The sequence below is a fragment of the Nothoprocta perdicaria genome, unplaced genomic scaffold (assembly GCF_003342845.1).
Source record: "Nothoprocta perdicaria isolate Ctin4 unplaced genomic scaffold, notPer1 scaffold_136, whole genome shotgun sequence".
NCBI classification, from domain to species: domain Eukaryota; kingdom Metazoa; phylum Chordata; class Aves; order Tinamiformes; family Tinamidae; genus Nothoprocta; species Nothoprocta perdicaria.
In genome coordinates, this window is record NW_020454494.1 from 1,653,536 (window position 1) to 1,667,109 (window position 13,574).

Sequence of the window (13,574 nt, forward strand, 5' to 3'; positions counted from 1 at the left end):
ATCATGTCATATCATATTGTGTAATCAATTTATAAATAGCCCTCTGTATTGAATTCTCCTAAAAAAATGAATATATGATGTATTGCAAGGTTATAAACTTGTTCTTTAACCTCTATGTTAAAAGATAACTCAGAATGAAGCCTGATTTTTTATTAAAAAGAAGTGGAAATTTACTAAGGTTTACAATAGATTTTTTAGCCTATAGGTAATTTAATGTATTTGTAATGATTAAATACATCTTCATTTTAGGAAGCTGACAAATAAATGAAAGAATTACCTCATAACCTCTGGAACTGTTTTGTATTCCAAATTGTGGAGTACCAGGGTCTGTACATGTATTGTGAGCTGGATCTAACATAAAATGTGAAACATAAAGGATATTATTGTATGGAAAGAATAATCTAAAAATGTTTTCAAAGATTAAGTCATTTCATCAATATCTAGTTACTACAAGACTTGCATTATTGATGGAATGAATGTATTGCTATATAATACTACTTCAGATTAAATTTCAAAGATAAATTACATTACTTTGTTTCAGTACATTGATATTATTTAAATGACATTTTTTCAGATATCTCTGGCATTGTAGACTTTATAATTAGGTTTGTATTCATTATTTCCAAGCCTATCCCTTGAAAACTTTTTGAAATCAAAACATATTCATTCTCCTAAAGTATTATTCACAGTGTGCATGGGAAATACTGAGCCAATTTGGGCAAACACTTGTGTCCATAGGAGTTACAGTCCAGTATTTCTAATAATCTGATTATGTTATCTAATATCTGTTATTCTAATATCTGATTATGTACTAAGAGCCTATTACTTGCATGTCAGTCAATAAGAAGCTGACAGTGCTCAGCAGTTTATTGAAATCTCAAAAGATCAGACTCAACACATTGCATCCTTCTGAGCTGTTCAAGCCACTTTTGCGAAGTCCATAGAGCTTTTGATTTCAGACTGATTTTAACAAATGCCTTTAACTCTACAGTGACAGAATATGGTATTTAATTTACTAAAAAGTCTTCTGTGTATCTAATGATTCCAAAAATAGAGGGAACAAATTTATGCATTTGCACTTGTTGACATTCTGCATTTCCAGCAGACAAGCAATCATGTAAATTTACAAATGACTTCACATGTGATTGTGTTTATCCTAAAATTTTTATACTCAAAATATAACCTATTTATCTGGTTCTTTTTATACTACACAGAAGTTTTCCATATTTGGAAAGCCATTTGCTAGACTTATGATAGCATAACAGTTTATCAAGAATATTCTGAAGAAAAATAAGTAATTATTACCAATGCATGTTGGCTGAATTCCACTCCATGTACCATCTGCTTGACAGAATCTTCTTGAAGAGCCTATCAGAATAAAAGGGGGTCTACACTGAAAGCTAACTTCAGATCTGTAGGTGAAACTTTTTCCATTAAGTCGTCCTTCCGCTGGAGTACCAGGATCACCACAAAACACAGCTGATATATAAAAAGTAAGAAAGAAAGGAACTATTAAAAACTGGACATGAACAAATGTTAAAAAGTCTTCTCCATTGTTCTAGCTGCAAGTCAGACATGCTGAGTGCAAAAGTCATCTTATAAATGTTCATTCATCTCTGTAGGGTTATAGTGCAAATGAATTCTTTCTAACAAATTAAAATTCATTGTGATTGTTAAAAGAGGCATAAAACTTAACCTGAAAAAAAAAGCCTTTTTAATTGAAGTAGTTAAATGCTGATTAGATTTCTCTCTCAAAGTAGACAATGTTATATTTTAATGCTTCAAAATGTATCCAGTTGTCAGAACAGTTGCGCTCAGGTGAGTAGGCTGGCTTTTTTTGCCCTCATTACATAAAAGGAAAAAATTTTGTCAAAGTCCTGACATGACTTTGGGCACTGAAGGAGAATAGACAGTTTTAGAAGAAGCTGTAAATTAAATACAAGCCAAATATGAGGGTGTATACATCCCTTCAGGAAAGAAAAAGGAATTAAGAAGGCTATGAGCTTAAAYATTATGATTCTTATTTCAAGTTGTTAATGGAAATGAAAATGAATAAAAGAAATGAAAAATTTCAGGGAAAATTTTTAATCATGTTGGCCACATGTCAAAGCCAGAGCACCAAACAAAATTGTCAGTAAGGCAAATGGTGTTGGGTCCAATTAGATAASAGATGGAGGTGACTTTTGGAAAAAACTATGACCTTGAATGGATACAACCATTCATTTGCATGGCAGAGTATGCTTTACGGAAGAAGGAAAGAGAATCCTCCAGTAGTCCATATATTACCTGATCCGGACAAGGCCTCTTAAATCATAGGAAAGAAACCGACTTTGTCTGAGATAACTTGGTGAAGTCCATTGTAAGTACCAAGAAAACTTACGCAAACATTGTGGGATATCTCCCCGCCATATTCCTCGGCCCTCACAGGACAGAATGGCTGTGTTAGACAGCTGATAGCCTTCTGCACAGCTATAGCTCACACTGGCACCCCAGCGATAATCGGATCCTTCCACTTTCCCATAGAGTACTGGTGGAGGGGGGCCACAGGTGATAGCTAGTCACAAAAAGAAAAGTCAAAATTTCAAAATTATAGGATGTAAGACAATAGATATGTAAGACATATCTAGTCATGATTTTGTAAGTAAAATAAGATTATTTTATGTTCTACTGCAAAGATGAAACCTCCTGTATTAACAGAAGAGTTGATAATAAGCAGAAAAATTATAAAAAACAAAATAAAAATTCACTTCTAGATTCAGAGTTCCTGTGCTCTAAGCCACTAGAAACCAGAAAAAAAAATGAACATTTTATTTGGTTCTTAATCCCTTCTTTAAATATTCATTAATGATTGTTGTTCTCAACACATTATTGAGTTAGGTAAAAGTACTGTTCATAAATTTGCAATAAATACTTGCACTTTAAACTAATTGTGCAGCTTTATTTAAAGTCCTTAACAGGTGCTTTCATATTTTTGAAGGGTTTTATCACACAATGGACATTGACTTTACTAGCAATTAGGTGGATGACTCTTTACAACCCTTTGATGCAACATGAGTCTGATGGATCTATGATGTTTTCCAGCTTCTGAAAGACCACATTTACATTTATATATTGATTCTTTCAAAAAAAAAGGAAATGTGAAATGGTTCAGTGAATTCTGCAATACAGAATGTGGTTTGTCAACTATATAGACAAAATTTAATTAGTAGCCTAGACTTACACAACGCCTTAAAGCACTCTGACTTGTATATAAAGAAGATGCCCTTGGCATCTACTTGGCCATTTACTACCAGAGCATTACTACTAGAGCATACTAGCTTGGCATTTACTACCAGAGCTGCTGAAGCATTGCTCACAATATTCAACAGGTTAGCTTCTGTCTGGGACCTATATGTTAGTGCTTGTAATTAGGTATTTGCAAAGCATCTTTATGGCTATTTATCAATGACTAAAATACTTTGTTAGGTGAATCCTCTTTTATGGAAAATTTAGTTAGCAGGATCCTGTTAGAGAATTTTGGTCCTTTAATCTGAGGGAAAAGAGTCTGAAAAGGAAAATGAATATTTCATTCTTAGCATTTTTAATTAGTGCTCTGATAATTGTATTGCAAACYGGTTTGGTTCTAGTACAGTCATTAATATTAGTATTCTAACTGGCTTTATATCACATCATATGTACAACATAAAAATTTAACATAAATACTTAAGTTTGTTTTTTTTTTTGTTTTATTTGCATGTAAATTATCCCAGAGGATGCTTTGACAATTTTATAAATAAAAACATGTATTAGTAAACTCTACAGWATGATATTTGTGAACTTTTTAAGTTCAAAAGCAAACCTTTGCAAATTGGTTTACTCTGGTTCCAAGTACTATCTTTTATGCAACGCAGAGTAGATGAACTGGCAGGCTCCATCAAATATCCTGGATTGCACTGATAGCTGACTGTCTTATTAAAGGTGAAATCATATCCGAACTGAATGCCATTTGCTAATGCACCTGGATCTCCACAGCTGATCACTAGTGTAGAAAAAAAAAAAAAAATCATAACCATATAATGAAATATTGAAAGAGCTAACACACAACCATATATAGCTAATGTCCCTTTATTAGTGTACAAAGCAGGTACAATTTTGATTAATGTATTTCACAAAGAATAAAAAAAAATTGTTTCAAGCTAACAAAACCTCTATTTTTATGCTATGATTTACACATAGCAATTTTGCTGGGTCTTCTCCTTCTTCCATAATARAACTTCTGTCACTTATGTCAAATGTTGATTGCATACTGAAATTCCAATTAGTTAAGAAATTCATGTGTTTGTACTAGTGCCACTAAGCTTAGAATCTATTTTGTAATTCTAATGTTTAACAGAGAAGCTTTTTCTTGCTTAGTCCTGAAAAGAAGACTTTCTTTCCAAGCAACTTTCTTTTCAGCATAATAAAGTCAGGTGTTATTTATCAATCGAGTGGTGATGATTGATATCACCACTCCCAAGGAATGGTATCTAGCTTTTTTAAAATGTTTCCATATTACTACCCTGTATTTCTTTGAGTAAATCCCTTGTTGGGGCCCTGAGTGCAGCAACAATCTTTGCCGTTCCTTTCTCCCCTTCTTCCCTCTCAAGAATTTGGCTGCCAGGTCTCAGGCCAGCCCTGATATGATACAGTCTTGCAATGCAATATTTTTAACATGTGCCTGTATGTGTAAATACAGAAATACAGACATACAGACAAAACAAATACAGAAAAGTTACCAATCTATCTCTCTTAAAAAGATCTTTCTGCCAACATCTGGTGTGTATTAAGAAGTGCATATTGCTTTAARCACATAAAGTGTTTATGTATTACAAGAAAATTATGTATTACAAGAAAGAAGAAAGAGAGGTAAATGTTTGTGTTTTTCTTTAACCAAATTTTCTTTAGGAAGGTTGCTGTTTTTACTGCTTTAAAGGTTTTGAGGTAGAAAGTTATTTCTGACCTGTGCAGTCTGGAGCAGTGCCAGTCCATGTGCCATTGGCAGTACAATGTCGAGTAGTTAACCCTGAAGTTTTGTAGCCTTCCCAGCAGGCATAGATGACAGAGCTGGAGAATAATATTCCATCACTGTATGTTATCATACCATTGGCTGGAGTGCCAGGGTTTCCACAAGATACCGCTGCCAAGAAAAGGTTTTAGAAGTCAGTATTTCTCTAGCAGAACTGAAAAGTGAAGGTCAATRCTCTTTAAAGAGCCTACCTTATTAAAAAGTTATAGCCAATATTAAAAGAAAATGCTTAATGCTTGCATTTTTGAGTTAATATCTTACTTTTCTTTGATTAATTAAGGATGGTAAGTATAAAAAAAAATTCACTGGTCTCTTTCACAACACATGTGTAAGAAGTAAATATGATGGTGGTGCACTTGAGTCCACCTAATATAACCACAGGAGAGAAGAAAGTTCATTCAGCACTTCCTGTGTTCTGGTCAGATGTCTGCAAGCATATTTTACAAGTATATTTTTACAATATTTGCATAGCTTGAGTAAACATAATTTTGAAAGCAAGTAAAAATAAATAAATAAATAAATAAAGATGTAATTCAAATTAAACGAATGTCAAATGTTACACATCACCACTGGTAGTTAATGGCAGAATTAGTTTGAGAGTTGTAGCATCACAGGAATAGTGACAGTGCAACCAGTTGATTTCATTTACTTTTAAAAGACGTCTTTTAGCAGAAATTTATCATCCTTAAAAAAGTTGTTACACGATATATTTTAGAAAACAGAAAGAAAGGGAGGGAAAGGGAAGGAGAAGGAAAGGGCAGGGTGGGGAAGGGAAGACATAGGTAAATCCTTTACAGTTCCCTCTGTACAAAAAGCCTAGATGATTTACAGACAAGTTGAAACTCGTGCAGAGATAGCTGGTAGAGATACCTGTGGTCATTTTGGAGCAGAAAAATTCCGGGTGTCCTGTATTGCATCGCTAATCTAGTTCACAGAACACTACCAGTGTAGAGGTAATTATGAGAAACACAATCCTCATTTTCCTTTTGCCTGTAGGCCAGGAAATTCTGGTTGTGAAGCCATCAAGTAAGTATACCTTGACAGAGCTTTCAACTGTTACAGGTTTTGCTCACAGAGAGATAACCTCAGCTCCTATGATCTATATTGATAGARTGAGTAACAATCTTCCACAGTCCACTACAAACTTAACAAGGAAATGCAAACAGAATATACTCTATAATAAGCCATATTTTTAGCTGAAATACACTACTGATCAATGCACCCAAACCAAAACACGTATGCATGCTTTTCAATGAAGACGGATAWATGTGTTTCATTTGGATAATAATTTAGTCCACTTCTTACACTTACCTTAATAACACGGACACCATCCTGTGACCCTGTGACTACATTACTTAAAATTAGTAGTATATTTTTATAATAATATATATAATAATAATATATGTAATATACATATCTATTATAATATGTATATTATTACAAATAACAACTAAAATAAGAACTACTAGCAACCCCTAMACCATGCTGCCACCTATACTAGTTACAGTTCTGGGAGAATCCCGGCCAATGCAGAACAAAACCATAGACTTTACATCTTTCAGGTAGAAAAGCACTTCATCTAATCTTTTGCTAGTTATTTCATTTGGGGTGTTCTCTTGAATATCTYTTGATTTACTATATACTGAAAGCCAAAATATCACCTCATGATAGCCATTGAGCTCACAGAATGATGGAAACTCTTAACTATTTGAACAGTTCGTAACAATTTTGTCTCTGCAAGTATCTCTCAAGTTTTCTCTGTCATTTTGTTGAAAAAGCGCTGTCTCTTTCCTTGTCTTTTCCCTTGCCAGGAGGAAACATTTTATAMAGTGTTTAAAGATTTGCCACTCAAAACTGAATTAAAATATTAGAATCAGCTTGAATATTTGTCTCACTTCTTAAAGAGTCCATCAGCTATTAAGACAATACATGAGCTACAAGAGCTACTGGCAGACAGGTTTATCTCAGCTGGAGCTAATGTAATAGGATTGTTACAGATTTATCTTGTATGACCATTAAATGTGTACAATACTTGTAAGGCTACAAAAGGCTCCGCAAAAAATGTCACTGCTGCCAAGACTGGCACATCAAAAATTAAAACAATATAAAGGAGAGATGAAATTAAATGAAGTACAGGTGTTTGTCCATTACTTCCAGCTTTCACTAGCTGACCTAGAACTGAGGAGTGCATATGTGATGGCCTGAGCTCAGGTCTCTTCTGAATAGAAGTGAATAGAAGAACAGGCAGACATCTGATCTTAAGACCTSCAAAGTGACCAGAGACCCTATTCACCATGCGAAAAGTTTATTACTGCTGGTCAGCCCAAAGTTGGAAAGAAGGTGTGCTAGAGATTATGAAGGGAAATGCTATTTTCATGGCATTTGTATGCTAATTTTACTGTCAAGTGCTACTTTAATTCCATTTATGCAGATCTTCATGGTTCTATGTAAATAAGATATTCAGTGTCAGTATTGATATACATCTAATATCTACTATTTCTCTTTTTAATATGGAATTTCTTAAAGATGGAATGACAATTCTCAGAAATTCTGCAGAATGGAATTCAATTATTGAATGGCCACTTAGACCACCTCACATTTTCTCGGAACTCTATAGTTGAAAACATTTAACACCAAAATTTCTAGTGAAAATGTCATTGATGATTCTATTGACATTGTTGCCAATTTAGGGAATGTCAGAACTAATGTGGAATSATGGCTGACAATTGAAGTAACCTCTGGCAAGTTGCAGTTTTAATAGTTGCCCTTCTTTCTTCCTCCTTTCTGCTTCAGAGGAAATAAATATTGACAGACAGACTTCTGAATGTTCTTGGCTGTTATTTGCTTTCTTTGGGTCTGTGGTGATCTATATCAATTACCTCAGTAGAGGCCACATCAGTCAAACAACCAGACATGAATAAAGGTATTAACACACTAAGTGTTTACCTAGCATGTGATTCCATCTGACAGGTGGAATAAATATCAACTATGTTTATTGACAAGAAGAATGAAGACATCTGAGACAAAGACAGTTTTAAAATCAGTGTGTTTAGTCACCATGTCATTCTTACAAACTTACAAATCCTGTAGGTTTGAAGTGAGATTTTTAAGCAAAGCAAGAGCTGCTTGTAAACTGTTTTACCRCATTTTTGAAGAGGAATCTGAAAGTGTATTTGTGGCACTGTATTTTCTTCTAATTAAAGAATAAAATGTCATTAGTAAAGTATTCAATAGGGTAATGAATCCTGATGTCATTAGTACCTACCTTCACAAACAGGTTGTATACCTGACCAAGAACCATTAAGCAGACATGTTCGTTCCGTAGATCCTCTCAGCTGATAACCCATTTCACATGAGAAACGCAGAAGACTTTTTATTTTGAACTCATCCCCAAGTCTAGACCCATGAGCTGGTATGCCTGGATCATCACAGTAGCCAGGATTATTTCCTGTAAGGAACACACAGCAGAATGTTGGCAGAGATGTCATGTTTAGCTGTAGCATAGTAAGGATTCCTTCTTGCAAATTCTACCCACTGGATTGTTCCTTTTATATTTAATCACTTTTCTTCCAATGGGAGGGAAGCCAAAGGTAAAAATAATACGCCTTTCTTCTTTCTTTACCTCCTACCTCAAGTCTAAACAGAGCATAAAATATCATATAAATGAAAAATAAAACATTACTACTAGCACAAGAGTCACCACCCCTGTTATTTTTTATCAGTTATCTTTTTGGTATAAATAACATTTTCAACACATTGCATTTTACTGCTCAACTCTCCTACCAGTAATTACCTCCTAAGTTATTCCTCCTAAGAATTTATCGCTTCTTAGGAAGTTATTACAAATACCTAATTACAAATATCTAAAATGTTATTCCATCTCTAGGAAATTATTACAAATATCGTTCTTAGGAAACTTACATGTAATCCTCCTTATTCTTGATGTATATATTTTTTTCTAATAGAGATATATTTAAAATAGATATAGTGAATATCAAGATTAAATGGTAGCTGGTCGCTATTAAAAAAGGAAAGGACTCCTCACTTTTTTCCTTATCCTTTAAACTCCTGTGCAAATGTTGGTTATTGTCTTAGTGGACAAAGGAGCTGCTGTAAAAGAAGACCTCTCAATCATGTCCTGGCAGTTTTGATGACCCAAACAGTTGCTCTTTCAGACAAAGCTTCTATAGGAAATGCTATCCATGATGGCCAAGGAGACATATTTTCAATATGAATTAAAATACACCCTTCAATTTCTGTATCAGCTCCATTATACAGGTCACAAAATAGAGTTCCATTATGATCCTAAATTAATAACAAAAATATGCTAASTTATTGCAACAATCACACTGTGTTACTGTTTGTGAAGAACATTTGGGTTGTCTCAGTACCAGCAGTATATTATAGATTTTGACATAAAACTGTATCTGTTTTACTGTAACTGTTAAATCTCTTAGAATCTGAACTGTGGTTCAAAATAATCTACAGTAAATCTTCTATTTTGAAAGTCTTTGCTCTCCATTTTTAAGAATATCTACAGACTTAATTTCTATTACCCTTCCCCTTTATTTTTTCAAAGTCTGTCTAAATAATTCAATTAGCTGAATTTCATATGTTCTTATAAATATATATATATTTCATCATAAATACACAGCACAAAATCTCATATCTGATAAAACCAATAGCAAAAAAAAAAAAAAAAAAAAGGAAACGTAAAGCAGAATTGTACTAGAGTTTAAATGTTACTTAGTGATACCTATTCACTGTGGTACCCCGTTATAGTATCTAGCTAAAGAGCAATGTTAGTAAAGTAATGAAAAAAGAAAAAGAAAAGGGAAAATGCATTAGAATATTTCAAAAGATGGCTGCAAATTAGCTGAGTGGCTATTGGTGAAATTAAAATACACCTGGAAAAGAAACAAAACACAGGTCCCTCTGGAGTTAAAAAATCACTCAAGAACAGTCTTTCATTTAATTATAAGGTCACACTGAGCTGACAGCTGGTAGAGCTACCTGAACAGTGAGGCAGAGTTCCACTCCAGTGACTATCTTGTTGGCACTCTCTTGTAGCGTTTCCTATGAGACTTCGACCCGCTGTGCAGGAATAGTGAACTACGGAGCCGTATGTAAATTTGTCTCCTGTAAGAATTGCATTGGCAGGTACTCCAGGATGTCCACAAGAAATGGCTAAGGAAGAAAAGGACACACTATACTACAGTGTTTTCATGTAATAGAGAACAGCTGTTAAAATCTTTAAATGTGAGGTTAGTTCTACACACAATAAACTTCTGGATGGATTTTTACTCTTTCATATTTTTAGTTTTGCTTTGGCTATTGATGATTTACTCACTCTTACTTTCAAGGATAGAGACAAAATTTATCTTTAAAACTAAACTACTTTTAGGTTTCCTTCATAATAAACAGAGATCTCTTTTCTTACTATTTTCCACTCACTATCCCAGCTCTTACAAACTTCATTTCTTTTAAGGTTCAGAAAGGATAAACAAAACTGAGGTAATCTTGCAATGTGCTTTCATATTACATATACAATAATGACTGATAGTTTTACTATACCTACAGAATAACTAAAAGCAGCTTACATACACAAGGAGAAACAATAAAAAAAACAATCTGCAATATTATTACAACACTGTGTTGAAGTCAAATGASCAACAGAAAAAGGAGTTACTGGTCATATTGGTGAATTACAATTCATATTTAAGTTTATGCTATTGCATGTATTTTATTTGTGTAAAAAAAAAAAAAAAGCAGTTTTGGTACAGTTTTGGTACTTTGCAAGCTAGTAGTTCAGATCTGCCATATAAGGGAGCATAAGTCATCTTACGGTGTACTATAAATCATATTTTTAAAGCTTTTAGTGTAAAAGTTAGGTCATCCAATGAAAAAGAAAGACAATGAAGAGTTTTTACTTGACCATAAAGAACAGACTTGAAATGTGAACAAGGAACACAAAATAAACAGATCAGTACCTGATCTACAGACAACATATTTCTAGAAAAGAAATAATAAATTAAGAACAAGTTCTTATGGTTATTACTCTTGACAACAGTCATAATTGTATGCAATATATTGGGTCCTGTGATAAAATCAAATTGACTACACAATGCAGTGTTGACAAAATGCATTGTCCTGACCTCTCTTCACAGATGTGTGTTTCAGTTGCTTTCCCTGGGCTAGCAGAAGAGTTCATCAGACAAAGAGCAAACCAAATCAAGAAACTACTTTGGCTGAACAGTAATATCACAGACAAAAAAAAAAAATAGTTCTCTGCAAAATCCATTATCTTAACGAGCTTGCTCTGCAGGATCATGCAAATGCTAGCTCTGACAAAATTCAGGAAGGAAGTGTGGGGGTAAAGAGGAGGGGAAAGAGGAAGATTAGACTTCTGGGGAGAGAACCACACTCATTTTATTGTGGTTGAACAATGGTTTGTAGTACAGGAAATTTTCCCAGATTCAGAAGGTAGAAAGAAGCATCTGCTTTAGGCAACGCCTCTCAGAGGTGTTGTCTAGCATAAAAGGCTAGTGTTTTTTTTTTTTTTTTTCTCACTGTGAACAAGAACTGTAAAAGTGATAAAATTTTCATAAAGGACCTCATGTCCATTTTCAGTTTGAAATTTATTTTGCCTGTCTCTACAAGCATTTTGCCTTACCACTGAAAACAAACTTACACTTGAAAAACAGAGAGATTGTCATTGATACCTCTGAAAATTAAATTGTACTTGAAAGGACTTTATGTGACTTTATCTACAAATGGATAAACAGATCATTCTCGCAGAAAATGCTCTATTCATTTCAGTAAGAGTTTTATCTCAAGGACAGAACACAAAATTTGTCCTGTAGATATTGARTATTCTGATAATGTTTCAGTCCATTAGAAACAAATGACTGCAAGTCCAAAAGGTGATTGAGGAATTTAGGCACTTCTGAGACTTATTTGGAAGTACCCATGACCCCAGCCTCCATCATCAGTTACCAGAGCAAGCTTAGGACTTCCTATTTTGAGGACATGCACAACTATGACCTTATTGAAACCGTAAGGCAGAGGATGTGTAAATACTAGCAAATTTCCAAAATGCTTGATGCAGAAAAATGGGTAGCTATTTCAGGTGATTTAGATTCCTCATATTCTTCTTCTCCTCCAATAAGGAATTGTCTTAGATTATCATTCCTAATGATAATATGTAAGTAATGATTTTAAGTTTTTCTAGCTGTTTTCAGGTAGAATACTGTAAAAATGATACAGTATATGGGCAAATAAATACTTATTTTATGGCACTTCAAGTTATAGGTCCACAGATTCCTCTAAAATATTTTTTATATTAATAGCTAAAAGTTGCCGACCAGTTTGCCTTAATGATTCCCCACTGAATTATACAATTTACAATATGTTGCTCATAAAATCCAGTTCTGACCCCAAAAACATGACTGCATTTTTTCAACTTTTAGTGCCTTTGTAAATTAAAAATCAGGCACCATTGTTCAATGTTAATCCAACTGAATGAATACTTACACAAACACTTTGGTAGTGATCTRTCCCACAAGCCATTAGCTTTACAGGTCAAAGCAGATGAGCCCAACAGATAAAATCCCTTCTTGCAATGGTATGCCACACTTGTTCCATATTTGAAACTTTCAGGGTAATTCTGCTGTCCATGTCGAATAGCATTTTCCACAAAGCCAGGATCAGAACAGTTTACCACTGTAAGACAAATAGAGTGTTTATCATGAATACATAACAATAACATCAAATACAAAGTTTAACAGTGATTTTTTTTCTTATTTCACTAGTAACTTGTAACTGTACCACATTTCACCTCAAGTCTTTGATTTTAACTTGGTTTTCACAGAATCACAGAATGCTTGAGGTTGGAAGGGACCTCTAGAGTTCAACCCCCTGCTCAAGCAGGGACACCCAGAGCACSGGGCACAGGGTGGCATCCAGGCAGGTTTGGAAGATCTCCAGAGAAGGAGACTCCACAACCTACCTGGGMAGCCTGTTCCAGGGCTCTGTCACYCTCACAGGGAAGAAGTTCTTCCTCATATGGAGATGAAACTGCCTAGTTTCAACTTATACTTATTGCCCCATGTCCTGTCACTGGCTACCACTGAGGAGAGTTTTGTCCCAACTTGTCTACGTTCTCCCCTCAGGTACTTATATATATTGACATATAAGCCTCAGACTTAGCCTCAGATGTAAGTCTTTCAGCCTTCTCTTCTCTAGGATAAACAGGCCCAGCTCACTTAGTCTCTTTATAAGACARATGCTCCAGTTCCTTAATCATCTTTGTTGCTCCAAATTTTAGTAATGTTTTGGGTATTAAATTTTAGGTATAAGGCATTTTACTCAAATAAYAAATTTTGCTTTGAGAAAAGATATTGCAGTCTTACTCTAGTTCCTACAACTAGGAACTAGTTGTAGTTCCTACAACAGTCTTAAAAGTGCGAATGACTGGAAGCTAAAAGAGAAACTAGAGGAATTTAAAATCTTTTTCTCAGTCATCTTAGTT

At 34.2% G+C, this 13,574-nt stretch overlaps 1 protein-coding gene across 1 annotated transcript in view; it reads right to left on the reverse strand.

Annotated features, from left to right (window-relative positions):
* CSMD1 (CUB and Sushi multiple domains 1) overlaps window positions 1–13,574 on the reverse strand; it is a 471,181-nt gene that overhangs the window by 19,606 nt on the left and 438,001 nt on the right. Inside the window, exons 53-60 of the mRNA XM_026033888.1 lie at window positions 12,578–12,766; window positions 10,058–10,231; window positions 8,310–8,492; window positions 4,979–5,155; window positions 3,839–4,018; window positions 2,381–2,554; window positions 1,306–1,479; window positions 278–351 (exon numbers count right to left, since the gene is read on the reverse strand). Coding sequence (XP_025889673.1) covers window positions 278–351; window positions 1,306–1,479; window positions 2,381–2,554; window positions 3,839–4,018; window positions 4,979–5,155; window positions 8,310–8,492; window positions 10,058–10,231; window positions 12,578–12,766 — 1,325 coding nt within the window. The remainder of the gene's footprint in view (window positions 1–277; window positions 352–1,305; window positions 1,480–2,380; window positions 2,555–3,838; window positions 4,019–4,978; window positions 5,156–8,309; window positions 8,493–10,057; window positions 10,232–12,577; window positions 12,767–13,574) is intronic.